Consider the following 26,120-nt stretch of genomic DNA (forward strand, 5'->3'; position numbering starts at 1 on the left):
TTCTTGGGGGTGCAGGCTGGAGCAGGGAATCTATTTTATTTGGGGGTTGCAGTGTATGGTTTTCGGGGGTGAAGAGATACGCGGTGAATGGCTTCACAGTAACTGATTTTTTTTACCATGGACAAACGTGGAAATAATTTAGGTTTTGGGGTACAGGAAAAATCATTGGAGGTGTAGGAAGAAGCTCCCTTGGATGTTTTGCGCTGGCCTACGATGTCATATAAAAAGAGTGCACTTCTTTTACACGATTTAAAGTGATTTATTATTGCAAAACAAGATTCACTAACGAGCACTGTGGATTCATATAAGAATTTAACAATTCTGATAATTTTATCAGATCATTTTTACCAAAAAAATGTAGAATCTTAAAAATTAAATGACCAAAATTTAAATAAACTAGAAAAGATGGCTTATACGACAAGTTCTTGCCATTGATTAATAGTAAATTTCCTCACACCATTTGGCGCAGAGCATCAACAAATGCATCCTTTAAGAAAGGGTTTGAAGCTGCTACTCGCTGAGATGTTATGTCAAAATCTGCACCAGACCTGAAGCAAGCGAAACACCGGATGATGACGTAAGAATGAAATATTTCCAACATATCTGCAACTGTGTTTGATAGCACAACTACTACGAGTCCTAAAGCTACTATTGAATTGGACTCTCACATTGAGACTAAACCTAAGAGGAATGTGGGCAAACCAATCAGCTACAGACACTACAATCCCTTGGGTTCTTTTATTACAACTATAACAGATTCTAGTTTTATTTATTCTGCAATTCTGTGATGTCATGTTACTGCAATTTTTTTTTATTCCATTTCCTTTACTTGAGGGCATCCCAATGACCTGTATTGAGAGTCCAGCCAATTATTACTTTGATATGAATAAGAGGAGAAGAATTCTGAATCGTTTATTATTTTCTTTGTTTGGATGTTCTCCCAGTTATCTTCGAATTCGAAGAATATTAGTTTCCCTATCAGTATTATAGCTTTCCAAAGTGCTAGTAAGTCCTGTTAACTGTCTCTACAATACAATATGTCACAATGCATGTCCGTCTAACAATGTCAGCATAACTGTCCACAAGATGAAGATGCTTGCGAAGAACCAAATGGACTATGTACCTAACCGGGCAGAGACTATCTAGAAGTTACTACTTGTCTCTTCATGAAGAATAAGGATATCTAATCAAAGTTACTTACGGATCAAACACAACTCCTCCAGCTTCTCTAACAATGACAGCACCACCTGCCACATCCCTGAAAAAGAAAGAGACCTTGTGAATCACAATACCACATTCCCCAACATTAATGTAGTACGAGATATTCATACCAAGGACCACCAAAGCCAAGTTCAAAAAATATGTCCAGTCTTCCACATGCAATTCCACAAAGATTCAGAGCGCAGGAGCCACTCATTCGAAGAGATCTCACCTGACATAGAAAAGGTGTTACAGCAGAAACATTAATATCACCTTATAGTACAGTAGATTACATGGAAAATCCCAGCTTTACCTTGAAAAGCAAGCTTTTAATCCTATTGGTAGATTCATCTAATGTTTCTTTGTCACGTTTTGTTCCAGCCTGCTCTTTCAGAAGAGAAGAAAAATGAGTTTCAAATTTATCTTGATTCAAAAGGCACAATATTTATGAATCTGATCAATAATATCAGTGTTCCAAGTTAGAGTAAGATAACCTTACTAACCAAAAAGGAAAGATTTGTAGTAAATAAGCAGAATAATGTGAGTAAAACACAAAAAACTCACTGGGGATACAACCTAAAACAGACTTCATAATCACAAGTTACAATTTGCTAAATGATCACATTGATCTTTTGGGACGTTTGCACAAGTGCACAGAGGGAATGGAAAACACTTCATTGATGCAAAAAATATGTGAAAAAATATATAATAATGGATTTCACGCCATAAACTATAACAAGCTTGACTTACCTCAGTTGCAAGAAGAGCGCTAATCAGTTCAGTTTGTGAAGATACTGTGAAATTTCAAGGCATCAGCATAACATTTAAATTAACAACAATCAATAAAAAACAATAAACAACAAATGACACACCTTTTATAGGATCCCCATTTAAAAAGGCACCCTTTCCACGGATTCCAGTAAAAAGCTGCATACAACAATCCAAAATTTTAGTTTGTATACTATGCGACAGAGGAAAATTAATTAAAAATACTACAAAGTAAAAAATGTCATACCATTAAGGCTAATTTACAGATATATTAAAGTCTCATGTTCCTGAATGAATTAAGTCAATGTCTACTCTCAAGCATGTCTTCTATAACATTAAGGATACAAAAAAGAAAACAACAGAACAATATTACCCTGTTTCTACATTTGGACAGTATCCCAGAACCAATGAGATAAAACAACACATGCAGAATTTCACATTGTATAAATTTTGTAATATTTCTAACGGAAATTTTAATTGTTTTATAGTCGGTCACTTGTAAATATCCGCAAAAGAGAAGATTTCTCACCTCATTAATAATTGGATTGTATACAACGCCAATTGTAGGAATTTTTCCAATTGTGAGACCAATGGAGACACAAACGAAGGGGAACCTGCACATAGTAGAATTCCAGTCAAGTAATATGGATATATTAGTGTATCACAAATCCACTGTCAGCTTAAACATCAGAGTTGATTATTACCCATGCACAAAGTTAGTAGTTCCATCCAGGGGATCAACTATCCATGTGGGTTCATCTGTAAGTTCGGAAGTGCCATAGGCAGCTGTGGTTTCTTCACCAATGAACTAAGACACCAATTTCAAAGAACTTAAAGGAAAATTACACAGGCAAAAAAGAGAAAATAGTAACTCATCTTAAACTTGATTAATGAATATATGTACAGTTCAACCTTGTGAGTGGGATAGAGCTGTTTGAGATGATTAAATATGAGCTCTTCACATGCTTTATCGGTTTCTGTGACCAAATCAACCTGTGCATCATGCAAAATAGAAAAAGACAGTAAGCAAATGAGATATTGAGCAAGTTTATTATTGTACTTATTATGTTTTTAAAATAAGTGATTATTTTTATAAATTAAACAGCTTTCTACCTTTTCATGTTTGTCTAATCAGCTTATTTAAAAATAAGCAAATCTTATGCTCTTCTTAAATAGACGATTTTTTTTAATTGATCATTTCAAAGACACTTACTTTAAGTTTAAACAAATTGACCCATAATCTTTCATCATTTTTTGCCATGATAATGCCCATAACACTTAATTAAATTTCAATCTGAACTTCTTTACAAGAACATAGGACAGGTACACCAAACTTCTCACTTAATTTTCTCCTATAGTCCTTCATATCCCACCTTTTTGGGCTTGGTCAGTCTTGGTTGCTTAGACATAGATAAGCATTAAAAATTAAAATCCACAAAACCAGAAGTGAAACTTTTGGTTCCTATTTAAGATGATAATTTTACCTTGATCCATTCATGGAAAAAAAAAAAGTTTTCGAATCAGTCCATATGGATAAAATTTTCAGTTCACTCACCGCCATCTACAACTGTTATAACCTCATCTAATCATCCCTCATGGCTAGAACAGACTATGACGTTATGTCAACATGCGTACGACTAGATGTGTTAAGATTTTGGTCCCTACACAACTATTTTCAACTTGTGTTTGTACATAAAAAAGAAAATCATATTCATCACTATATGTGAAATCGTTCACTCTTTGCCATCAATACTAGTGATAATCTAAACAAAATTCCTATTGCTTTCTACCTAGCTCGAGAATAGAATGAAGAAAGCAAAAGTGGAATGCTAAATGATAAACTCTAATACAATCATAAAATATGTCTCACCCCGGGCATGAAAATAAGACCTGATGAAACAAAAGTAGGGTGGCAAAACCAACCCACCATTTCCATGTTCCCCACTCAAACACTTCCTTACTCTCACCCCCTTTGATAATCAAGACTGAAGATCAGTTTCGCATTCTTTAATTCTTGCTTTCCATATCTTAATGATAATCCCTCAGGCCCAGTTGTCAAATAGGGATTCAAATCATAAATTGAAAGAATTATTTCTGAATCATGAACTGTCACAAGTGGAAATAACACAAGGGCAACTCAGGAAATGGACAAAGATAAGAATATTCTGTTATGGAGAATGGACAAATGTCAAACCACCCTGTGGTTGTGGGCAGTAAAAAAAATGCAAAGATGAGGATGGCAAATTCATGCATGCGGATTATGTGTGAGGTAGCAATTAGTTATATAGTATCTGAGAGGAGGGGAGAAAGTTATGGTATTGTTGCATTTTTGTTTCTTCTCTCTATTGTCTCTGTAGTTGCTATTGCTGAATAGCAACCTTTTACTCCATTGACCCGCCGCTACAATAATACAGAGCTTTAACTGTAAAACGCCATTGTTCATTAATTCATTATTTCACTGCTTTAGTGATTCTTACACGAACCAAATTGAGTAAAGAATAGTAAGATTCATAATCAATAACTAAAATTATATATATATATATATATATATATATATATAGAGAGAGAGAGAGAGAGAGAGAGATAAATAGATCTATATAGCAAGAAAAAACATTAACAAAAAACTAAAAAGCATTGATCTAAGAGTGTTTCACATAAAGAAACAAACAATAAAAACATCTATATATTGTCATTTTAAAGTCGAACAAGTCGTTGCATACCTAATAAAGTGAATTGTAAACTTCAAAAGAAATCATAATTCACAAATAATAGTCAAAATGAACATCAAAATAAACTAAGGGCTAGGAGGGACGCTTCCACGCTGGCTTCATGTGATAACTCAAAATCCCCTTCTCATGGTGGCTTCACAAAATAACAAACTCTTTATTTTGACTCATTTTTAACCCTTCCGGCACACACAGCCAGAAATCACAGAGTGCTCACACAGGGCTCAGCAAAAAAATAGAGATAACAACAGCAACAAAATACAAGAGTTAGACGTAGGGCACCATTGGCCTGGCAGGACCTTTAATAATGAATACAAGCGACAAAAAGAAAATGCTCGGATACACAGAATATGCAAATCATCTTCAGTGTGTGGGGGGCTAGACACAATCGAATTGATTATGAATTGACACCGGGTGAACCATGGCCCCCAGTTTGAGTTTATTGACAGGTGAATGCACCTTGGATTGTGATAACAACGATATGCCTAAATGAGTTGAGTGCATAATAATCAATGGTTGTCTAAAATGTAAGAGAAAGGTATCACATAAGGATTGTCTGAAGTATTGTCTCTTGAATACTTATACTATTTCATTCGAAATCAAATCTAAAGTTTGTGATGTGAACTAGAGTATAAAGACGCAAGAAAGAATGAGAAACAAAATGTTGTGTAAATAGTTGCAACACGGAAAGAAGAAAAGCACTAACACAAAAATAAACAAATATATGACAGGCAGATTGTCTCGCAAATTAAGAAATGAATACATTATAGAATAACTCCCAAAGAATGGCCCGTGTTAAGACTATATTCAAATCCAGGCTTAAAAATTGTTCGCAATTGCAGCCGCAATGTCAAGCCTTGCAATTGCAGTTGTGGGCCCACCGGCTGCAATTTCACAACATTCAGAGTCATGAAAAAACAGCAACTGTGACTGCAATCCGAATTTAAAACCTTCACTGAAACCATAGGGTTTCAGGTAGAGAAGATGAAAAGGCAGATAAACGAGACTGCAGAGCCTAAAACAGACTTAAAACTTCATGTGTTGTTATACATTACAATGTGATGATAAAACATTAGCTATGATTCTTTCTCATAAGTTTCTCATAAACAGGGAAATTTTGAAATAAATAATATCTCATTAATTAATTCGGTTTATGCATAAATCAAACCGACCCGCATAGTGTTGGCGTGGAAGGGAATGAAGCGAGAAAGGTAAAAGAAAAGAGAGTACACAACGGAGAGAACGCAAACAAACCTGTCCTTTGTGTTCCACGTGTTTGGTCTGGTAGAACCCTTTTCGAATAATCTGGAAACCATGCGCGTACAATAGAGTAAGATACAAGAGATACACAAACGCGTAGAGAGAAATGAACGGAACGAGAAACGAATCAATGGAGAGATTTTAGAATGGAAATGAAGTGACCTCGCCAGCTTTCTGAGCCGCGTGAACCGCAGATGCGAGGAATTCCGAGAGCGAATCTACAGTCCAATTTCAGTGAGCAGAGTTTGCAATAAATAACAATTAAGTGTAAGAAAAATATAGATAATATATTGGATGGTACAAATACCATTGTCAATGTCAACCATTTTCTTCTTCAATTGTTGTCTGCGATAGACAGAGACTGAGAGTGAAGAAGGTGGCGAAATGAGATGATGTAGTAGAGCCTGTGCTTTTGTTCTTGAGCTCGTTTTTGCATGTGCTATCCAGCGTTCACTACACAACAACCACACCACCACCCACGACCAATCGCACTTTTTCAATAACTAAAATCATTTTCATGATTTTTGTTAATCTTCTATTTCCTTTAAAGCTGAACTTTTATTACCAGAGTAGTCTTCAATTTCTTTTTGAAACTGAAATTTTAAAACTATGTAAAAGGTTTTAAATTCTCATTCAGACGATCTTTGGGTCATGATCAAATGAGTTTAACTCAAATAATTACTTAAAAGTTTAACTTTTTAATAATATGTCGATGCACAAATAGAGAGATTTCTGACGTCATTACTTCAGGCATATTCAATATTCGAATTGCAGATAGGGAACTCAAAAAGAATCTCAATGAACACTTTAATTTTTTTAATTTGTTTGTCAAAAAATGTAAAAATTGCCCTGAATAAAGTGAAACAAATCTAGATAATTCTGAAGACAGTGTAATGAAAAGGTGATTTTAGAATCTAAACAATTATTGGTAAAGTAACAGTAGTGAAAGGCATACGGAATATGCCGGAGATTATCCTGATGCTTTGATTTGGTTTTGTGCCACACACTTTTCAATGTTTTAGGTTCCCTGGATGTGTCCAAATAGGTACCAAACATGTACCTGAATCAGGGGATGTGATTAGTACCCTTATCAAGCTATTCTCTTATTGGTTTGTAAAAGCCTCCTCTCAAGTATGAGCCACAAATGAAGAGACCCACACCCACTCTGAATGCTGTTGCAAAAATAGGGAAAAAAGGCAAATCAATGTATAGTGTATTTGATGTGGAGCTGAAGAAGTTGACTGCTACCTCTTCATTTTTTGGGAGTTTAGGTTGGAAATTGCTTTATTTGAAATGAATTAGCATTAAGAAAACAACTCAATGAAACCTGTGGAGAGTGCAAACTGCAGACACCCAAACCTTTCAACTACAATGCTAATGATGAAGTGATGCGTGCACCACCCTATCCCCTACCACTCACTCAACTTCCTTAGATCATATCATTACCTCAATTATTTTACAAAATAACATGAATCTATCCAGCTCAATTATTTCACAAAATAACATGTAACTAGGTAACTCATCAATCTATTTTTCCTTTTAAATTTCATGTTGAAATTAGCACTACTACACAATTTTAATTCGTTTAGAAGTTGTATTTTAAAACACAAGGTTAAGTTTGTTTTTTTCAAATTTTGGGCACACTTGTACTTCCAAACATAACTTTAATATTTTTATTTTACACTATAACTATACCTACATATACAATTTTGACTCTTTAAAGTTAAACTAGAATTATGTTTGTAAACAATATTTTAGTGAAATTAACAACATTCAGGCTGTGCTTACAAACACATTCACCATATTTTAGAAAGAAAACTAAAATTTTGACTTTTCAAAAATTTTAAAAAGTAATACTAGAATCTTGCTACAAAACCAAACTTCAACCTAAAAAGAAATAATAATAGTTGATGTAAAATTCCATCACTTAAGTACTTTGCTGACAAAGGCGTTATATAGATAATAAACTTTACTACAAATACATTGAAGAAAGTACGATTACAGTAAATTAACTCCTCCAAATAAACTAAAATCAACTCAACTCTTGAACAAATTAAATGAGAACCCTATTAAGTTGCGGAAACTAATCTTAACTTCTTATTTTCTTTTTCTAAAAACATGATAACAAAGTTATGTAAACACTACTCAAGACTGTTCAAAATGCCACATGAGTAGATTTAGCAAAACAAATATTGTGAGATTGCATGACCTCGAATACCTTTATTACTTAGACCTACAAAGACATAATAAACCGCATGTAGCTCATTAAGCAATTTATTTATCTACAATTTTTAAAGGACGATAATAAAATTACAGCAAGAAAGCATCGAAGTCTGTATGAAATGATAGTCCCATCATGATAAAAACTAATAACTATTACAATACACAATTCGCTAAAGTGAAATGCCACATGGCAACGTGCTACTTAACAGAATATGCACTTCAGGTGCATTGTTCCCTGGGTTAAAGAGCTTCGATTTCCTTCATCACCTGAGCTTTGTCAGCTTCAAATTGTTCATCCTCTGCACAACCACAACAAATATGGGGTCATGAAAAACTGATAATTGATACCACAAATGCAACTAAACTATCAAGAGGAAGGCATCACTTACCTTTATCAATTTTGAAGTCTTCCAATAGTCTCAGCATCTTACTTTTGTTTGCAACGAATATACTGACGATATCAGCTGGTTTATGTTGGTTAGCAGCAAATAACTGGTATGACAAACAAATATCAATAACCGCGCGATTCAGAACAGTCACTTCCAAAAATGTGCTATAATATTATTATAGTAATACCTTGAAAACATGAAATGCCTCAATTTGTATGCTCTTGCTTGACTCCTGTAGGAATAAATCAGTACGGACTATTAAAATTCACTTTAAACACATACGAAGGTTCTTAATCCTCCCTCCAATATAGAATACTATCACCAAAACTTATTTGAACATTAATTTTTAGTATTGTAATCTTGACAAACTACAATAGTACTAGGGTGAAGATATTTTGATGGAACTGATGCACTTTCACACGGTAAATTTAGCGAAATATATCAAGTATGGATAAGGATTGGCAGACACAAACATGAAGTACACAAAGGTACATAATAAGGCACGTCATTCAAGTTTTGTGTAAAGGGCTCATACTCTTAGAAGATTCATTAAAATCCTCAAGTTGTCTCTTGAGCTCACATATCGTGTCATTACTGCTGAATTTGAACGGTCAAGTAATATATCTCCCAACAACTGTGTAAGAGAAAGAAATCAACTCAGTGATCATAAATAGATCATACTCAAATGAACAGAAGACTGTAAAGACCAAAACTCCAACATTCAGGGGGGCGGGGGTGGAGAACAAACAAAATTCAATAGCAATTCAGGAAAAATCATAGGTCAAATGAACTACAAATGCATGGACGAACAGGCAAAGATACTACGGAAATCCACTTGGAAAGTATCTGTTGACTAGATGTGATACTTTTGTTTACAATTTTCAGGAAATTTTATAGGTCAAATGAACTACAAAGGTATACACAAGGAGGTGTAGGTTTCTCGAACCCAAATTTAAGTTTTCAACAAGCAAAAATTATAGTTGAGATCAAAATTAAATTTATAGGGATTAATGAAAAAAATTATATACAACCTTGACAGCTTGGCGCCTTGTAATATAATTGGAAGATTCCAACAGCTTAGTGTTATATTCCGCAAAAAACTGAAAGCAGCAATAACAGAGTGAGTATTCATTGATAACTAAATGGCATTAACTACTTGAATAAACCAGGTACAAATAAAACATGTTAATATAAAGTGACAACCAGATAATTATATGAAAGCAGCATAAAGTTTTAAAAGAAATCTTTGAAAAGGTATTATTTTAAAAAATCCCTAAATATAGTGAACGAACATACTTGTGCGATTAATAATCATACGAAAAATTAAACATGTGGTTAATAATCACACAAAAACTAGTATGGCTTTTTGATAGAAAATTTGTTCATCACCAATGCATGCAGAATAATTTTCTACAAGTGCATATCTTTTATCAGTTCAGAAATCAATACTTAGAAGTTAGTTAGAAGCAGAGAAACAAAAAAATGTAAATCACTAGGGCCATATCCATAGGAATAAAAAGGATAAAATCTAAAATAGTAATCAGAACTTGAGTTTTTAAAATCCTCTGTCAGTTTATTATAATTTATATCGAAGCCATTAACCTTTAAAAACTCCATAAAACTAAAACAAAGTTGACATCATGTTCATAGCATTAAATTAGCTGTCATATGAGAATCATTGCCGCTAAAAAATATCACTCATGCATATTATTTAGCAACAGAATGTTATGAAAAGATAAAGCTGGCATGGAAGTGAAGTGTATAAATTAAAATTGAAATGCTACTTTATACATAGATTGAACTTTGAAGGGGTAACCTACCCAATCATAATTCTTGGAAAGGAATTCGGCTACAGTAGATTTATGTCTTGTCAAGAGCTCCTGAGACAACACAACACTATGTGGCATGAACACTCTTGAAAAAAAATGTGCATTGCACAAAGGAATTTGTAATCAAAATTTTTTTCACACGAAATGCACCTTAAAGGTAGCCGCAGCATCCGCAGCAATGTCAAAATTTGGGAGTTGGATATAGTCAAAGAATTTCTTCATAAGAGGTGAGTTGAGAACATATCTGATATAAAACCATGAACAATTAAGCAACACTATAGTTATGATGTGAGGGAAAATTATATGTCCTGGTGGGTCTTTTCCCCTGTTCTAATCCAAGTGTTCAGTTTTTTTTTTTTTTCACGAACTTCACACACAGCACCAATCACAGCACCAATCGCATTTTGTATGAATCAAGAGGGGGGCACATATAAGAAAAGTATAGGAACCAAAAGAGACAGTACATGACTAGGAAATGCAGTGCTATTCTAACATAGATTACAACCTTAACAGTAGTTTCTAGCAGTCACCAATCATTAACAGCTTGACAGCACACAAAATATTACAGTTAGAAAAATATCTTTTTCTGTTACAACTGTTTGTTAGTTGTTTCCTTTTAGTTTTCCTTGTAACCACAGCTTTATAATAAGCTTCGTTCTGCCTTATACAGTATGTTGATCAATAAGAAATTATGCAGGTTTTATTTCTTTCTGTATCATAACACTTATATGGTATCAATAAAAAAAATGAATTCAACACGTTCTTTTTCCTTACTTTGCAACAATCTGATGTCGTATGCACTCCCTTAGCATTGCACCATAGTGCAAAGCCATATCTGTGTTTTCATAGCTGAAAGGCAGCAATTATTGGTCAGTTGCATACAAGAATTAGAATCAATACCTGGGTAAGTATCACTTATTGACAGCCACAGTGAGTAAAAAAGAAATAACATAGACATTGAAATATGTTAAGAGAAGAAGACATACACGTCACGAAACTAAATTTAAAAATCACAAAAATCCACTGATCAGGACGTGAGATTATTATCATGTCTTATTTATGAGAAATTAAATTTTCAAGGTTGACAAAAAAAAATGATTTACAATCATTTGATTAAGTGAGTCCACCATCCTTATTGCAAAGCTTTCTAGAACTAGAATCAAGCAACCAAGAATGTCATCCAATGTTTTCTTACCCAAGTATCAAGACATCCATAAGATCCAGATTTTTCTCTAGGTAATCAGATGCAATCAACTTAAACTGAACCTGTTGCCTTTGTAAATTTGCAACAACTTGAGTGGCGTCTTTTCTGGCCTGCAAAAGCCCACAGTCACCAGGTTGCCAAGTAGTAAACAATCCAATCACAGTACAATGTTAGATAAACATGTGATTCTACCCCCATCCACATTTGTAATAAGCATACCCATCCTACAAAGGGTACCTACATCAACAGCACAATCAGGAGGTCTCATAAATTTCATTAATACCTCCAAATTCAATTTTGGAAGACATTTGATAAACAGTCTCAGCGTGTCCTCCTTAAAGAACTCCTGAGTCAACTGTGCACAAGCTTCCGCAACTGGTTCAGAATCACTATTTCCATACAGGATTTGCTTAAGCTCCCTCATGTTTTTAAATAGCTCGGACATTTGCTGTTAGATGGACCACACAAAAATCATAAACATCAAATAAGAACTCACGAATTCCCCGCACAAAAAGCCGAGATCCAATAAAAAATTATCAAACAAAATACTCCGTCAGTTCCAATTTGCTTACACAAATTCACTGCAACTCCGATAATGCATGATGATAGCATATCAAGTCCAATTACTTTTACCACTACGTTACACCCGCCAAACCAAACAAACCAACAAAATTTGCAATATTAAAATCAGGGGATTAACCACCAACAATGGAACTATTAAAAAGCAACTTAGCACCAACTACAGTGATGAGTCGTATATGCTCTAAATTAATGCTCTAGTGAGAAATAACATCAAATATAAGTTAAAGAATGTCGTAAACAACATGCAGGGTTATCGTGATTCACAAATCAAGGCTCTAAGGTTCCTGACGCATTACGCATTGGGAACTCAAGGCGGAACTTCTTGTTTATTTTATTTTTTCGGCTAACAACCACAGTTACAGAGTTAGTTGAGATCAGAGTCTCGCGAAAATAAGAAATTAAAAAAAAAGAGTAAAAAATGCGATCTAAAAGTAAGGGAACAAGCGAACCTTCTCTTCTCTTTTGCTTTCGCGGGATTCAGAGTTCCGATCAACGACAAGTAGAAGATCTCTGGTGTGACGAACTACATCTGCAGGAGTGCGAGGTTTAGACTTGAAGAGACCCTTCATCTTCTCAAAGTGCTGTGTTTGTTCTTCTCTTTTCTCTCTAATCACACACTCTAGTTAGGGTTTGTGATTCTCAGAGAGTGGTAGGAAGGGGCAAAATAAGAACAAGATGAATCTGGATATTTTAATTATTTCCAAATATAATGATTACTTATTTATTTATTTACTTCCGAGATTTTGTTGGAGAATTATGGAGGAACAGATCATGGATAGAAGAAAAGGATGAGGTAGAGGATTGGGATTGGACCTGACACTAATACCAGAAAAAACAACCCTGCTTTTGTAATTCATCTCAATTTTATTTACTGGCTCCGGTTTCAGCCAAACAAAAAATACACCCACTTATCAAAACTTAACTTACTATTATAAAAACTCTACTGCTGTCACAAGTAACCAAATTACCTAAACAACACCTCAATTCCATCACTCTCAAACTTATTATATTTTTTAATATATAATTCTCATTGTAAGTAAATTTTTAAATAATATAAATTATGTTTACTTTTAATTAGTTTCCAAAAATTCAAATGTGTGCAAGTTTATTTTTTAAATAGGAGAGATAATTGGAAAAGAATAATATATAAGAGATAATGTCAGTTGTAGAAAGTTAGAGATAATAGACAATTATTTCGAGACAAAAGATAATTAAGAATATATATTTTAAAACTAAAAGATATATTCACTTTTATGACTAACATAAAAAAATACATATATACAATTAAAATGTCGATACATAAATACTATATTTTAAAATGTAAAATTCTTAAAATAACAACAAATTTATCCACTTTTACGTAGTCTTTAATTATTTTAATTTTAATTCAATGTTTGTTCTTGTTATATACTATATAGATAAAGGTACAATTGAGTTAGGAAAAATCAAGCGCAATATAATAACATAAATTTAAATTGTATTATTACTATATTTTGGTTTTTGCAACGAAAGTTTTTTTGTTGTTAATTTGTTTCTGTGGAAGGCTTGCGTAGTAAGTATTGGACCAAATTTAATGTGGTCAATTTTAGCTAAAGTATTTTGAACTTAAAACCTGACCTACCATTTTTTTTTTCTGCGTTTTTTTCCCTTGAACCAACACTACATGAGACAGATTTTCCTAATCAGTCCCTCTCTTTTTCTTTTTTCTATATTCGGATTTATTCATTGTTGCCGTATATATCTCGATCATGTTTTCGTATTTCAGTATGATTCTTCCGGCTAATAACAATTTTTAATGGTATAAAAAAAGCAACAACGTTAATTTTAATTAATAACTGTATTACCAAATTGTTTAATTTCAAATCATTCTAGTCATTTATATTCATTCGTAGCTATTTCAGTCCATATCTTAGTTTATTAAATTGCATTTTTTTTTTATATTTTTAGTGTTAAACATTTTAGTCTCGTGAATGGAGATGTACAAACAAATAATACAAATTCTATATTATATATTTTGTTGGATAGATGATGTAGTGACAGTAATTCCTATCTACCTATACTGTAGAAGAACCTCTGCAATATTTTCTTTTTCTTTTCTATTGACAATTTGTAGAGTGTTTTCAAGCTTTAAAGTTTCTAAAAATTATATTATAGGAAAAATTGATTGGAAGCATAAGATTCCGTATTATTCATGGATGTTATTATATACCATACGAATAAACGAGTTTTAAACTGGTAAAATCATTCACATGTTAAATTAATACAACTAGATCACTTTCGACCTGTGCACATACGTGCGAAATCCGATCTTAAGTCTACTTATACATATAGACGAAGGTCTAATTCATAAATCTGCAGCTCATCTCTTCTTTTCACGATAATGACTAAACGATTACCTAATCACATTCTTGTAGAAATAAAGATAATTTCGATATACATCAATCATTTACTGTGATTCTAAAAAAAACTAAAACAAGGACAAACTGAAAACTTATATGAAACTAAGCGACTGCTCTCTGAAATAAAGACAAGAAAAATGACTGAGAAAGGCACATTACAGAAAAAAATATCTGTTTGTAAAAGTATACAGAGGAGAGAATGAAAAAGCATTTGACCCTTAGATTCCTTTTACGGGAACAAAAACATATAACATAATTTATTTTAATGAAGTCTTAGATTAAATATAATGTGAACTTAAGAGGTTAATTAATCTATAATAGAATACAATATTGTATGTTGATAATGATAACACATATTGGAAGGGAGATGAGACATACATGATCCACAACAGTATATCACTAGACTGATAAGGTTCTTTCCAACTTCCCATTCACATGTTTGGGCTATTTATTCATCCAATTAATGCCCAACCCCACTCACTTCCTTTATGTTAGGTGTCCCTTTATATTTATTAGCTGTGACCCATTCTTTGTCATAAAAAAAATTATTAATCTACTAAAAATTCAAAGGGGTTTTTCTTATTTAATAATATAATTTAATTTATTTGTGCAATATTTTACGTATTAATATCTAATTCACCAATAAACATATTATTTAAAAAATCAATCTACCTTTTTAAATTATATTTTTTAACAAAAATTGTAAATATATAAAATATATCTTCTAATTATTTTTAATAAAAATAGCTAAATTAATATTGATTACCTATTATAATTTGGAATTTAATTTTGACAAATAATAGATATATACTTATTTATCTATAAAATTAAATGGACAAATTTAATTTAATGTTTTTTTATAATAAATAAATTGGATACATTTATTTTAGATTAGACCCATAACGGATAAATGAGTTATTTTGTAATCTTACTTTTTAGAATTATTTAATAATTTTAAGTTAGTATTACTCGGTCTAGAAAGGACTTGGTTTAAAGAGTCACAAAGATATTTAAGAGGAAGGAAGTTGCAGTATTTTAGTCAAAGACAAGGTTTAAAACAATATTGAGAGAATGACACTAATATATTTACAAACACTAAAGTGATGAAGACAAACTATTATATTGTTAGATATAGTTTTCTTCATATTGTTCCTTTTGATAAAATAAAATTAATCTGTGTTATTTTTTTTTTCTGTTTTCTCAGTTAGTTAAAAGGAGGACTTTTATGTTTAAATATAAATATGATTTTGTATGAGTGAGGAGAAATAGAAATAAATGGAATGAAATGTAATATAAATGGAAAAATAAATATAATAAAACAAAAACCGCATTTTGTTCGCTTGACATTTTATAATAAACTATAATAAAATCATCTTTTCACCCCTGAGTAAATAATATAAAAGAACAATTATAAAACTTTATTACATCATTTGGTAAAGTGAATCTTTGATATCCTTACTCTCCTCCCTCACTCCACTCTTTTATGTTATTAAGTATAAAATTTAATACTAAAGACAGGCTTTGCTTAATAAAAAAATGTTTAATTAGTCGGATAATACTCATTTTCGTTCAAATGTCTCAGTTTGGTATTATTCATTTTTAAAGATGTGTCAATCTAGTCCTAATTTTTGAAATAGTATCTTAAACAGGTTATTTTTAAATAAAAATTATTAAAGTCGTTAACTGAATTTATGAGTTTTATCACTAAGTTTTGATATAAATATTAATACTTAATTTTGTAAATCATTTTAAATACCAACACCGTTAACAATGTTAATATTTATATTTATATTTTTTTTACTGAAAAATACCTAATTCAGGTATATTTTTAAAAATTAAGATTTAATTAACACATTTTTAAAAATTAATATTAAATTGACATATATAAATGAAAGTTAGTATTATCCGACTAATTAAACCTAATATAATGTGTTTTATATTGGCATGCAAACTGGTGTAGCTGCTTTGTTATTTGGTGATATGATTTTTAGTGAATTTTAGGTGACATATTTCTGTCTCTATTCATAAAGCCAAATGAGTTATCCTTACTAAGTTGTCATTCTAAATCGTTTGACAGAGGAGTTGCTAATATAAAAGTAACGGGACAATTACCACACAAGAAAAAAAAAATGAAAAATAGAAGAATTGATTGAAGAGTAAAATTGTTTAATAAAGGGTGCACATCAGAAGTGAATAATAATATTAATATTTTATGACTAATTTGGATAATGAGCGCCTAAGTTTGGAATTTAAAATTAGATTAAAGTTAATCATTTCGAACAGTTTTTAGCCACTGGTGGTGAGTGTAATCTTCCTGATCCACTGATTTGGGTGGACTGACTATTCACCGTAGAGTCCGCCATAATTTAATATATCACCAATTCCATACTACACGGCAAAGGAAAACACGTAGGCAGGTCTAAACGGAAATGACCCTACACGTTGAAACTAGAGGCACAAATTTCGTCATCGAAATTTATTCGTAACTTTTATACAATTTGTTCAACAATCACAACACAATCCGATGAAAGTTTCTAGTACAGGCATAGCTTCTCCAGATCAGAAATCATAAACGAAGACAGAGTGAACATAAAAGGAACATAGAAGGGTATAGAAGAATCCATTACACAGCAATAATTACATTAACGATTACAAACTTAGCACACACATCCAAAAAACAAGACATTAACTGGGAATGGAGTTGATAATAGAGAAAAGAGCACAACTCAACTGGAATGAAGTGAAGATGGAGATTATTATCTATGCAGGAAGGGGTTTAAAGGAAGTGAGGTTTTTGAAATTGAGCCAAGGTTTCTCCCACACAACGGCCTCGTAATTGGTGGCGCCGGAACCGCCCTTGGTCTTCAGCACCAGACGGTAGTTGGTGCCGGCCACCACCTGGGTCTCGCCCTTCAACACACTCACCAGCTTCAGCTTCGCACCAGAACGCTTGTCGTACTCACTCACTGCATACTCCGCGATCTCCACCACGTGCTGCTCTTTCACGTCCTTGATCGCCTCCCACCCGCCCGGCGCCCCGTCGGAGCGTGTAGCGTAAGACACCAACACAAGAGAGAGGAGGAGAAGGCAATGGTGTTTCATCGTCATAATCATAGATTTGGATCTCTGTTAAGGAGTGGTTGTTGGTATTTATAGCGGAGGAAGAAGACGGTTATATAATGGGGTTTTCTGTGAACTTTCTAGGCCTCCGAGTTCCTATTGTTGGTGAAAACGCGTTTCTGTCCGTTTCTGAAATGGTTAAATTCTGCGTTAAGGAATAAGATTTTTTTAGTAAAAAATAATAATGGTCGCTTTTAATTAACATCTAAAAATGAGAAAGGCCTATATAACTAATTATTTATAACTTTATAAATAAATATTTTTAGTTTTAAATATCTCACGTGAGAGTTTCATATTGCAATAACATTTTAATGTCTAAACAATTATTGTAAGTAATTTTGGTTAAATATGTATTATTTCTTATAATAAAAATAAATAAGAAAATATATTCAATAAATGATAATATAATAATAATAAATATACATAAATATCTTTCTCCACACCATTTCACATTTCTGACGGTTTTTTTAATGATTAATTCATATCTAATCGTCAAACTCATTCATAACTTCTGAAATTTCTTCTTTGTAGTTGGTCGCATCAGGGTCGGAGACAGTTAAGGTGTTTGAGTTTTATGATAATGAATTTAAGAGTTTTATCTGTATTAATTTTTAATTAATTTGAAGGATATTAAAATTAAATTCTTGTTTTATTTATCGTGTAATATAGAACGTGTTTGATATTTAATGTAATTGAAGAATATTTTTATTGGTATTTTCAATATTTACTTGTCTTTATCAACCATCTTGGTACTTGTGAAGTTAGGCATATAACCCAAAAATGGGTTTCGGTATCGTAATTAGTAAGATAAAACCTTCGGTATCGCCGTATTCTGTATTTTTCTTAATTTATTCCCTTTATTACTCAATAAAGAAGAGTAACGATTAAAGAAATCAGCATATTAAGTGCTTTCAAAACAATTTTTAAGTCATCCATTTAGTAATAAAAAGCAAAATTGCATCATAAAATAATGTTTAATTAATAAAAAATATCTCTTTGTTTCTAGAGATAAGAGGTTGGATCTATAGTAAGTTTTTTTGTTTTTCAAATGGTTTTAGAATTGGTTTTAGGAAATGAACGTAAAAGTACGACATCATTATATTTAACATATTTTTGAAAGATATTTTAAAATATTATTTATTACCATAATCAAATATTTGAATTAATAAAGTATTTTCTATATATAGTTGAAATTGTCCACATTTAACTTAATAAAGTTTGATAGTCAGATCATGAAATAAAAGGATGGGCATGCATGGCCAAAACCATGTGCACTCATGAAAGAAGTCACAGATAGGGACAAATTATCGTAATAACAAATAAAATAATAATAATAATAATAATAATAATAACTTAATGTAACGTATGGATAATTTTGGAAAGGAACTATGTGCTGCAGCCTACAAATCAAGACATTCAACTCCACCTTCCTCTCTGTCACATAATCACTATCCACTAAGACACGCCACAACGAGTACACGGTTTTTCTGATATATATATATATATATATATATATATATATATATATATATATATATATATATATATACCAGATAAAAGTAAAAAGTAAAATGGTGGATGAAAAATATATTATTACCCATTTGATAAATATAGTACAAGACATCATTGCACATGTAATGATGTAATAGTGTTTTGGGAATGATAACAGACTCAATCAAAATTTACAAAACAAAGTAGAAGTGGATGAAGCAATCAATTTGCTACTAACCAAGAGTTTTCCTTCATCAATATCAGTTGTTCACGAGTATCGTTATGTATTCCAAAAACAATAGTTCCTGCAACAACGAGACTTGATTATCAGCCCCAAAAGCATTTGTGTAGCAGAACATAGAAGGTAGGAAACGCACCTAGTGACGGCATGAGAAGAGACAAGACAACAATCCCAGCCACCTTGAGTGGCACACCTACTTTGAGCATGTCTTTAATTTCTGTGTCCAGTAGCGATTCCAAGTGCATTTGAGGGCGTTGAAGTTGGAAGCCAGAAAGCAAACTCTGTTGCTATTCCTCCGGGGATAATGAGCATGAGTGGATGCAGATGCATAGTTATGGCTATTTGATAAAGAAGTGGGACAACAAGAGTTGCAGTAGCCGCATTAGAGGTGATGAACTCAGTAATAATGCTACATATTACACAAACAGCAGGAACAATGGCCATGTATGGAGTGTCTTGCAAGCAATTCAAGAACCCTGATAACACATCCGCTAAGCCACTAGATTGTACTCCATCGGCAACGGCAAAACCAGCTCCTAGAAGCAAAACGAGGCTCCAAGGTAACTTTTTGCAGTCATTCCAGCTCATTAGCTTTTCCCCTTCTCGCTTCATGTTTGGGATTATGAACAGTAAGACAGCCACCATAACCTGCATCATCACATTGCATAGAAGAACAAATTTTTTGTGTGATGAGTTATATATATGAACTAAAAACTCTTACAGAATACTTACACTGACACATCCATCTCCAACAAGTCCATGGAATAAAACCCCCCATCCAGGAATGTCGTCAGTGATTCTTCTTGTCATCCATAATATTATAAGCAACTGTATTTACCATAATACAATAACTACGTAGTTGTTTATTTGAAAACACATTAAGTTCCTTCATCATTAGATATAAAACTTTAGAAGGTATACATACATACCCCAGATATAGACAACACCATTTTCTCAGCAAAAGTCGTGGGACCTATAAACAACCATAAAAGAATTCCATTTGATTTAATTAATTTCATTCGGATATATAAAAATTCGACAAAGTCTTATTTATATAGGGAAACAATTGACATTAAAAAGTGTACTATAGTGCATCGGGTTAGGGAGAAACTTACCAAGATCTTCGAGGTCTCTTCTCAGATGAACTTTACCCAAATAAGAAGACAAAGCGCGAGAAGTTCCTTTAGACAGATAGAGGAGGCAGAGAATGCACCAAAAACAAATCAGAATGAGGATAGCCACGGGGAATCCGAAGAAGAACCATGTGTTGAAGCTTATTGCTTTTCCCTCAGGAAACAGACTCTTCCACATCCCAATTATTATCAAGTTCACACCCGTACCCGTCAAGGTGCTCATCCCTCCGATCGGCGTCGCGTAAACCACCGTCAGAATCACCGCCTTGCAGAACTTTCTCACCTCCTCCGACTGCTCCTGCATCGGCGGCAGCCGCTGCAACATCCCCGTCACCACCGACATCATCATCACCGCCGTGGGCACGTTCAGTAGCCACATGCTCACCAAGAAGATCGTCGCACATAGCCCCAACAATAGCAGCGCCGGATTCACCGGATCGGTACAAAACAGCAAAGTTACCTGTTGGGTCCACGTGATGTTGGCTCACAAATATATAGTAACGTGTGAAACTGAAGTGGAAGGCAACAAAAAGAGTGAGTGACTAACATTCAAGGCCAGTCTCCGGTGAACGTTGTATCGTTCCACGGCGAGAGCGAGAATGAAGCTTCCCAAAATGAGCGTGACGAGATCGTTCATGTAGGAGTGCGCCACGCTATCAGCTGAAGCAATTCCGAACATGGGGAAGAGAAACAAAGGACACAGGGAGGTCACCGGAAGCGGCACGGCTTGCGTTATCCACCACGTGAACACCCAAGCTGCCACGCCAAGCATTTTCTGGCTATTGGGAGGTTCGAGCTTCACGAAGAGGCATATGAGAAGGGTCAACAAAGGTCCCAAAAGGACATAGAAGTTTTCTAGTGTTAGAATTGATTTCATGGTGAAGGAGACAATGCTCTGTGTTCCTTCCACCGCCTCGTGAACAGGGAGAAGCGGTGCTCCGTGATCATCGGAAGTAGGTAACGGAGTTTCTTCTCCGGTCATCTCGGACAGAACTAGAAACTGTCGCAGAAGATGGGTTTGCCGGAGGTGTTCGGATTAAATGAGATTAATTAGTGTCATTATTATAGTTCCTAAACGAATAAACTGTTCCAGTTTTGGTGCCCTTTGCGTGGCTGTATTTTTTATTGGATTTTTTCACGTGAATGTTTATTAATTGTTCTATAGAGTTTCTTGGTCAATGCTAATGATCCATGCACGTTTGGTTGCGTTATAGTAATTATAAGCTAAATAAACGGAAAATAGTTCTCTGCACATATTAATATTGAATAAAAAATAATAAAGTGAATTATATACAAATACTCAGTATAAGTTTCACTTATATCTTTTATAACTCTTAGTAAATGAAGCATCACTTATATCTTTTCAAACATTTTTACTCACATTTTGTAAATAACAAAAGTTTTTCTTTTTTTTTTATCTGATTTGAGATAATAAATGCTTACATTAACAACTATAGCTTAAATGTATTGCAAATTTATTATTTTAAATTGGTTTTCTTCTCGGAGGGTGTGAATTTATCAAAAATAATATTATAAATGGGGATGAAAAATAAAGTAAAAATCATATCTTTTGTTAGAAGCATATACAACTTAAGATTAAATATAAACATTTAAAAGAGAGAAAGAAATTAGTGACCCGACATGTAATAAGAGATCGAAAAAGAGATCAAATATAATATGATCAATGTAAATAATAAAAAAAACAAAATTAATTGCTTTGAATATATAGCACATATTTTATACGTGCACAATATTCCTCCTTAAAGAACTAGCCTCAACTACATTAATAATAGAAAAATGATACTTTAACAAAAAAAAATAACAAAGACAAACTACCATTTATTTAAATAAAAAAGTACAACTTATTACTTCATTTTGGTTAAAAAATAAAAAGAATTATTTGTTTTAATTCTGTTTATGACAACTTTGTCAAAACATAATTTTTCTTAATAATATAAACTAATCGAAATGTCATTCTTGCGTAAGAAAGTGGTCTTACTATTTGTACACGTTCCCACTTAGAAAGCATATATAAAAATTTGCATACATACAATAAAAAATATATAAAACTTTATACCTCAAAGTTTGAGTTTACCTAACTTGACAAGTAATTTTTCGTAGAGCATGCTCTTATGCAATATAGGTACAGCTTGAATTTTAAGTGATTTTATAAGATCTTATTTACTTTAAATATTTTACACTAGTTTTAATTATACATCTTTAGTTCGTTTTATTCTGAAATAGTGGTCATAAATAATTGAGTGATAGTACTATCTATATAAAGTGTATAAAGGAATAGTATATTAAGATATGATATTATTGCTATTTATTAATTAAGAAGTTAATACATATAATCGATAATAAATCTAAAAATATAAATAATATTATCTCTAATTTTGTTATGTTAAAATTTATCAATATTCAAATTAGTGAGGATAATTTTATTTATATAATTAGGAGTTGTCCTAATTGGTTTATGTGCTGATATTTTTGAAAAAGTCAAATGAATATATAATGAGTTTTTTAATTTTTTTAGTGGTATAGACTTTTATTTAAGCTGAATTTACGAGAACATTTATAGCATACTAGAAGGAAGGGCTTTTAAATATTTGGTTAGAAAGTGATTCTTTTTTAGTTTGTCATGATTTGTTGGATCAATGAGTGGTTCTTTTGAGTTTTAAAGAGACATTGGTTCTTATATTTTTATAGGTATATGTAATTCAAAGTTTCTCATGTTGTACGTGAAAGAAATCATTATGCCAATAAATTAGCTAATTTAGCCTTTATTCATAAATGACCATATAAATGGTTTATTCTTTTGTCTTCATTTATTATTTAGATTTTTTATAATAAATATAATTTGTTTATGTCCGGTAAAATATAAATTTTATCATGAATTTGGTGTGATCTTCTCATTTGTATTTTTTTTTTTTGTAATAAATTTTTATGACGATAAATAATTAATTAACTTTGAGATATCGGTGTAACATAAATGTTAAAGTTAATAATGTTTAACATTATCTTATTTGAAAATTATCATATTATTGCATAACATCACTATTTTGTATATATATTTGATACAATTATAAATTATTGTCTGAAATAATTCAGTTTGAGATTTGTGAAAGTATTATTGAGCTTTTTATTTTGAGCAAAACTTTAGATCTTAAATACGCAAGTCATTTTGTAATCATGTTAAGAATTTTCAATGTTGAAATTTTGTCTACCCAAGGAAGATGCAGCCAGAGAATAAATCATAACATATGAATTTGATGTGTGAAAAGATATCAACTTTCTTTGTCTACTATTAATTCTAAGTCAAAAATTAATTTAGAGGAATCAATGAAATATTTTATCCTCGGCAGACAAATTGAAGTCAACAATGTGACTTATATAGTGATAAAAAAAGTTACAAAAACAATATTAAGTGATAAGATAGTTGAAATTTTTACTATAGATATAGTTGATATTAAAAAATAGGCTTACATACCGATTTGATTCTAACATTTTTTTTAATTTGTTCATAATATTTTTTTTAATTTAGTTTTAATATTTTTTAATTTTGTTTAATTTGATTATTTTTTCTCCATCGTCAAAATAATTAAGGGATCGTGAACAATAACTGTCATATGTCGCTTTGTAATTTTTCTGATTATCTTTTTTATCTTTTTAAGTATATCCATGTGTCAAGTCAATAATGTGACAGAATTGATATTTTATATTTAATTTGATATTGATATTAGTTATTTTTGTTTAATTTAGTCTATTTTTTTAAATTGATCAATTTTATCCTTTTTTAAATTGAGACCAAATTTAATTTTTATATAAATGTTATATTGGTATTTTTTTAAATTCACATTTTTATTAAATATTTTTTGTTAGGATTAGAGTTAGTTTAAAATTATAATGAAAATTTTTATGATTGGAGAATAACACCATTGGTTTAAAAAATTTCATTTTAATTTTAAACCAACTCTAAATCTAAATTAAAAATATTTGATGAAAATGTCAATTTTAATAAGAATATCGATATAATATTTATATAAAAATTAAATTTGGTCTCAATTTGAAGAGAAACAAAATTGCTCAATTTTAACCAAAAATTGGGACCAAATTGAATATAAAATACTGATCGGCATGATATTTATTGGTTTGACATGTGGACATTTTTTTTAATTAAAAAATTAAAAAAAAATCACAAAATAACATATGGTAGTCATTGTTCACAATTCGTTAACTATTTTAATAATTATGTTAACAAAAAGGACCAAATTAAACAAATAGACAAATATTATAATTAAATTGAATAAAAAAATATTATAACCAGATTAAAAAAATTAAGCAAAGATTATAATCAAATCAATATTTAAACTTAAAAAATATTAAGAATATAATAATTAGTTATTTTTCCCTCCATAAACCAATGACAAACAAAAAGGATTTTGTTATTATTTATATATATATATATATATATATATATATATATATATATATATATATATATTATCGGTAGATTTGAGATGAAAGTTTTTGTATAATGTCATGTGCATGATAAATTAAAAAAAGTTAATAAATTTAAATATAAAATTACTCTTTTGTCCCTATTGTTAAATTACTCTTTTCAAATTTAGTTAAAATTAATTTTAGTTAATAGAAAAAATAATGTATTTTTAAAATAAACATTTTAGTAAGTGTAATTAATTAAAAATAATATATGATTGATTGAAAATAATTTTCTTTTAAATATTTAATTAAAAAAATAATACCATCAATTAAATAATTTTGTCATTATTAAATTTATTAGTATTTCAAATAATATTATTTTAAACAAAATTGGAGATGAAATTTGAAACAAAAGACATGAAAATCTTTATGCGTACACAAAAAAGAAGACATTACCCCAAAATCAGTTCCTTCACCTCTCAATGCAAGGCCATATTTGTAATTTCGCTTGTTATCTTCAGTAAATCACGAAAGATCTATGGTATTTGAGAGGATGACAATTTGTTCTCTCGTCCAGAAATCAGCTTAAATAAGTTGGAACAAACAGGAAATTAATTCAGGTAATTCTCTCTCGTGAACAGAAAATTTCCAAGTTCAAACACAGTCTAATAGTGAGAGTTTATATTTTTTTTTTATGTTTGAAAATATTAACTTTGATAATCCTACTTTTACTATTTTCAAATTCATTACTAAAATTGGACTATATGCTATTTTTAGCCTCTTGGTCTTTGCAAGCTAATTTTATCTTCATTTTTCAAGTTTTATAATTTTTTTTCTGACTTCTCCAACAGTTTAGTAAAACGTGTAAAAAAATATTTTAATAATTAAATTTTGATAATTTTCTTTTTTCAATGTTATGTGTTAAGTTTTTGAATAAATTTTTTGTTTTTTTTTTTATTTTTTTTTTATTTTTTAATTATAAATCAATTTTTTTCATTATCTTTGTTCATGACCCTTTTGCAGTTAGTCATTGCAGAACATAGTTAGTTAGTTATGGACAAGCCAATCTACAAAGGTACGTTTCAAAATTACCAAGCCAAAATGCAAGCAGG

At 31.4% G+C, this 26,120-nt stretch overlaps 4 protein-coding genes across 4 annotated transcripts; all 4 read right to left on the reverse strand.

Annotated features, from left to right (window-relative positions):
* Positions 1–278: 278 nt before the first annotated feature.
* LOC114186922 (inositol-phosphate phosphatase) lies at positions 279–6,554 on the reverse strand. Its single transcript, XM_028075002.1, has 12 exons — positions 6,262–6,554; positions 6,117–6,172; positions 5,949–5,999; positions 2,881–2,961; positions 2,673–2,776; positions 2,498–2,582; positions 2,073–2,127; positions 1,951–1,994; positions 1,514–1,582; positions 1,332–1,432; positions 1,202–1,258; positions 279–548 (listed from the first exon to the last, which is right to left on the reverse strand). The coding sequence occupies exons 1-12, from the start codon at positions 6,278–6,280 to the stop codon at positions 452–454; spliced, it is 819 nt and encodes a 272-aa protein (XP_027930803.1). The 5' UTR covers positions 6,281–6,554; the 3' UTR covers positions 279–451.
* A 1,590-nt stretch (positions 6,555–8,144) lies between these two features.
* On the reverse strand, positions 8,145–13,026 carry LOC114188715 (putative MO25-like protein At5g47540). Its single transcript, XM_028077337.1, has 11 exons — positions 12,631–13,026; positions 11,883–12,047; positions 11,591–11,709; positions 11,170–11,244; positions 10,546–10,639; positions 10,387–10,446; positions 9,598–9,666; positions 9,102–9,200; positions 8,754–8,798; positions 8,567–8,669; positions 8,145–8,476 (listed from the first exon to the last, which is right to left on the reverse strand). Exons 1-11 carry the CDS (start codon positions 12,748–12,750, stop codon positions 8,418–8,420), a joined length of 1,008 nt encoding a protein of 335 aa, XP_027933138.1. The 5' UTR covers positions 12,751–13,026; the 3' UTR covers positions 8,145–8,417.
* Positions 13,027–17,041: 4,015 nt separating this feature from the next.
* LOC114186959 (cysteine proteinase inhibitor 5-like) lies at positions 17,042–17,783 on the reverse strand. The gene has a single exon (XM_028075045.1). It carries the CDS (start codon positions 17,692–17,694, stop codon positions 17,341–17,343), a length of 354 nt encoding a protein of 117 aa, XP_027930846.1. The 5' UTR covers positions 17,695–17,783; the 3' UTR covers positions 17,042–17,340.
* Positions 17,784–19,275: 1,492 nt separating this feature from the next.
* LOC114187055 (tonoplast dicarboxylate transporter-like) lies at positions 19,276–21,686 on the reverse strand. Its single transcript, XM_028075175.1, has 6 exons — positions 21,113–21,686; positions 20,548–21,025; positions 20,362–20,405; positions 20,165–20,260; positions 19,569–20,080; positions 19,276–19,496 (listed from the first exon to the last, which is right to left on the reverse strand). The coding sequence occupies exons 1-5, from the start codon at positions 21,545–21,547 to the stop codon at positions 19,643–19,645; spliced, it is 1,491 nt and encodes a 496-aa protein (XP_027930976.1). The 5' UTR covers positions 21,548–21,686; the 3' UTR covers positions 19,276–19,496; positions 19,569–19,642.
* Between the last annotated feature and the right edge of the window lie 4,434 nt (positions 21,687–26,120).

The sequence above is a fragment of the Vigna unguiculata genome, chromosome 6, assembly GCF_004118075.2.
Source record: "Vigna unguiculata cultivar IT97K-499-35 chromosome 6, ASM411807v1, whole genome shotgun sequence".
Lineage (NCBI taxonomy): Eukaryota > Viridiplantae > Streptophyta > Magnoliopsida > Fabales > Fabaceae > Vigna > Vigna unguiculata.

Coding starts and splice junctions, on each gene's coding strand:
- LOC114186922 (XM_028075002.1), bottom strand. Junction 2,583..2,672: donor ACTACTAACTTTGTGCATGG/GTAATAATCAAC, acceptor TACTATGTGCAG/GTTCCCCTTCGTTTGTGTCT. Junction 1,995..2,072: donor AAATGGGGATCCTATAAAAG/GTGTGTCATTTG, acceptor GAAATTTCACAG/TATCTTCACAAACTGAACTG.
- LOC114188715 (XM_028077337.1), bottom strand. CDS start 12,750: ATGAAGGGTCTCTTCAAGTCTAAACCTCGCACTCCTGCAGATGTAGTT. Junction 11,245..11,590: donor ATGGATGTCTTGATACTTGG/GTAAGAAAACAT, acceptor GCTGCCTTTCAG/CTATGAAAACACAGATATGG. Junction 9,201..9,597: donor CAAGGCGCCAAGCTGTCAAG/GTTGTATATAAT, acceptor TCTCTTACACAG/TTGTTGGGAGATATATTACT.
- LOC114187055 (XM_028075175.1), bottom strand. CDS start 21,547: ATGACCGGAGAAGAAACTCCGTTACCTACTTCCGATGATCACGGAGCA. Junction 20,261..20,361: donor TGGTGTTGTCTATATCTGGG/GTATGTATGTAT, acceptor TGGTAAATACAG/TTGCTTATAATATTATGGAT. Junction 20,081..20,164: donor TTGGAGATGGATGTGTCAGT/GTAAGTATTCTG, acceptor GTGATGATGCAG/GTTATGGTGGCTGTCTTACT.
- LOC114186959 (XM_028075045.1), bottom strand. CDS start 17,694: ATGATTATGACGATGAAACACCATTGCCTTCTCCTCCTCTCTCTTGTG.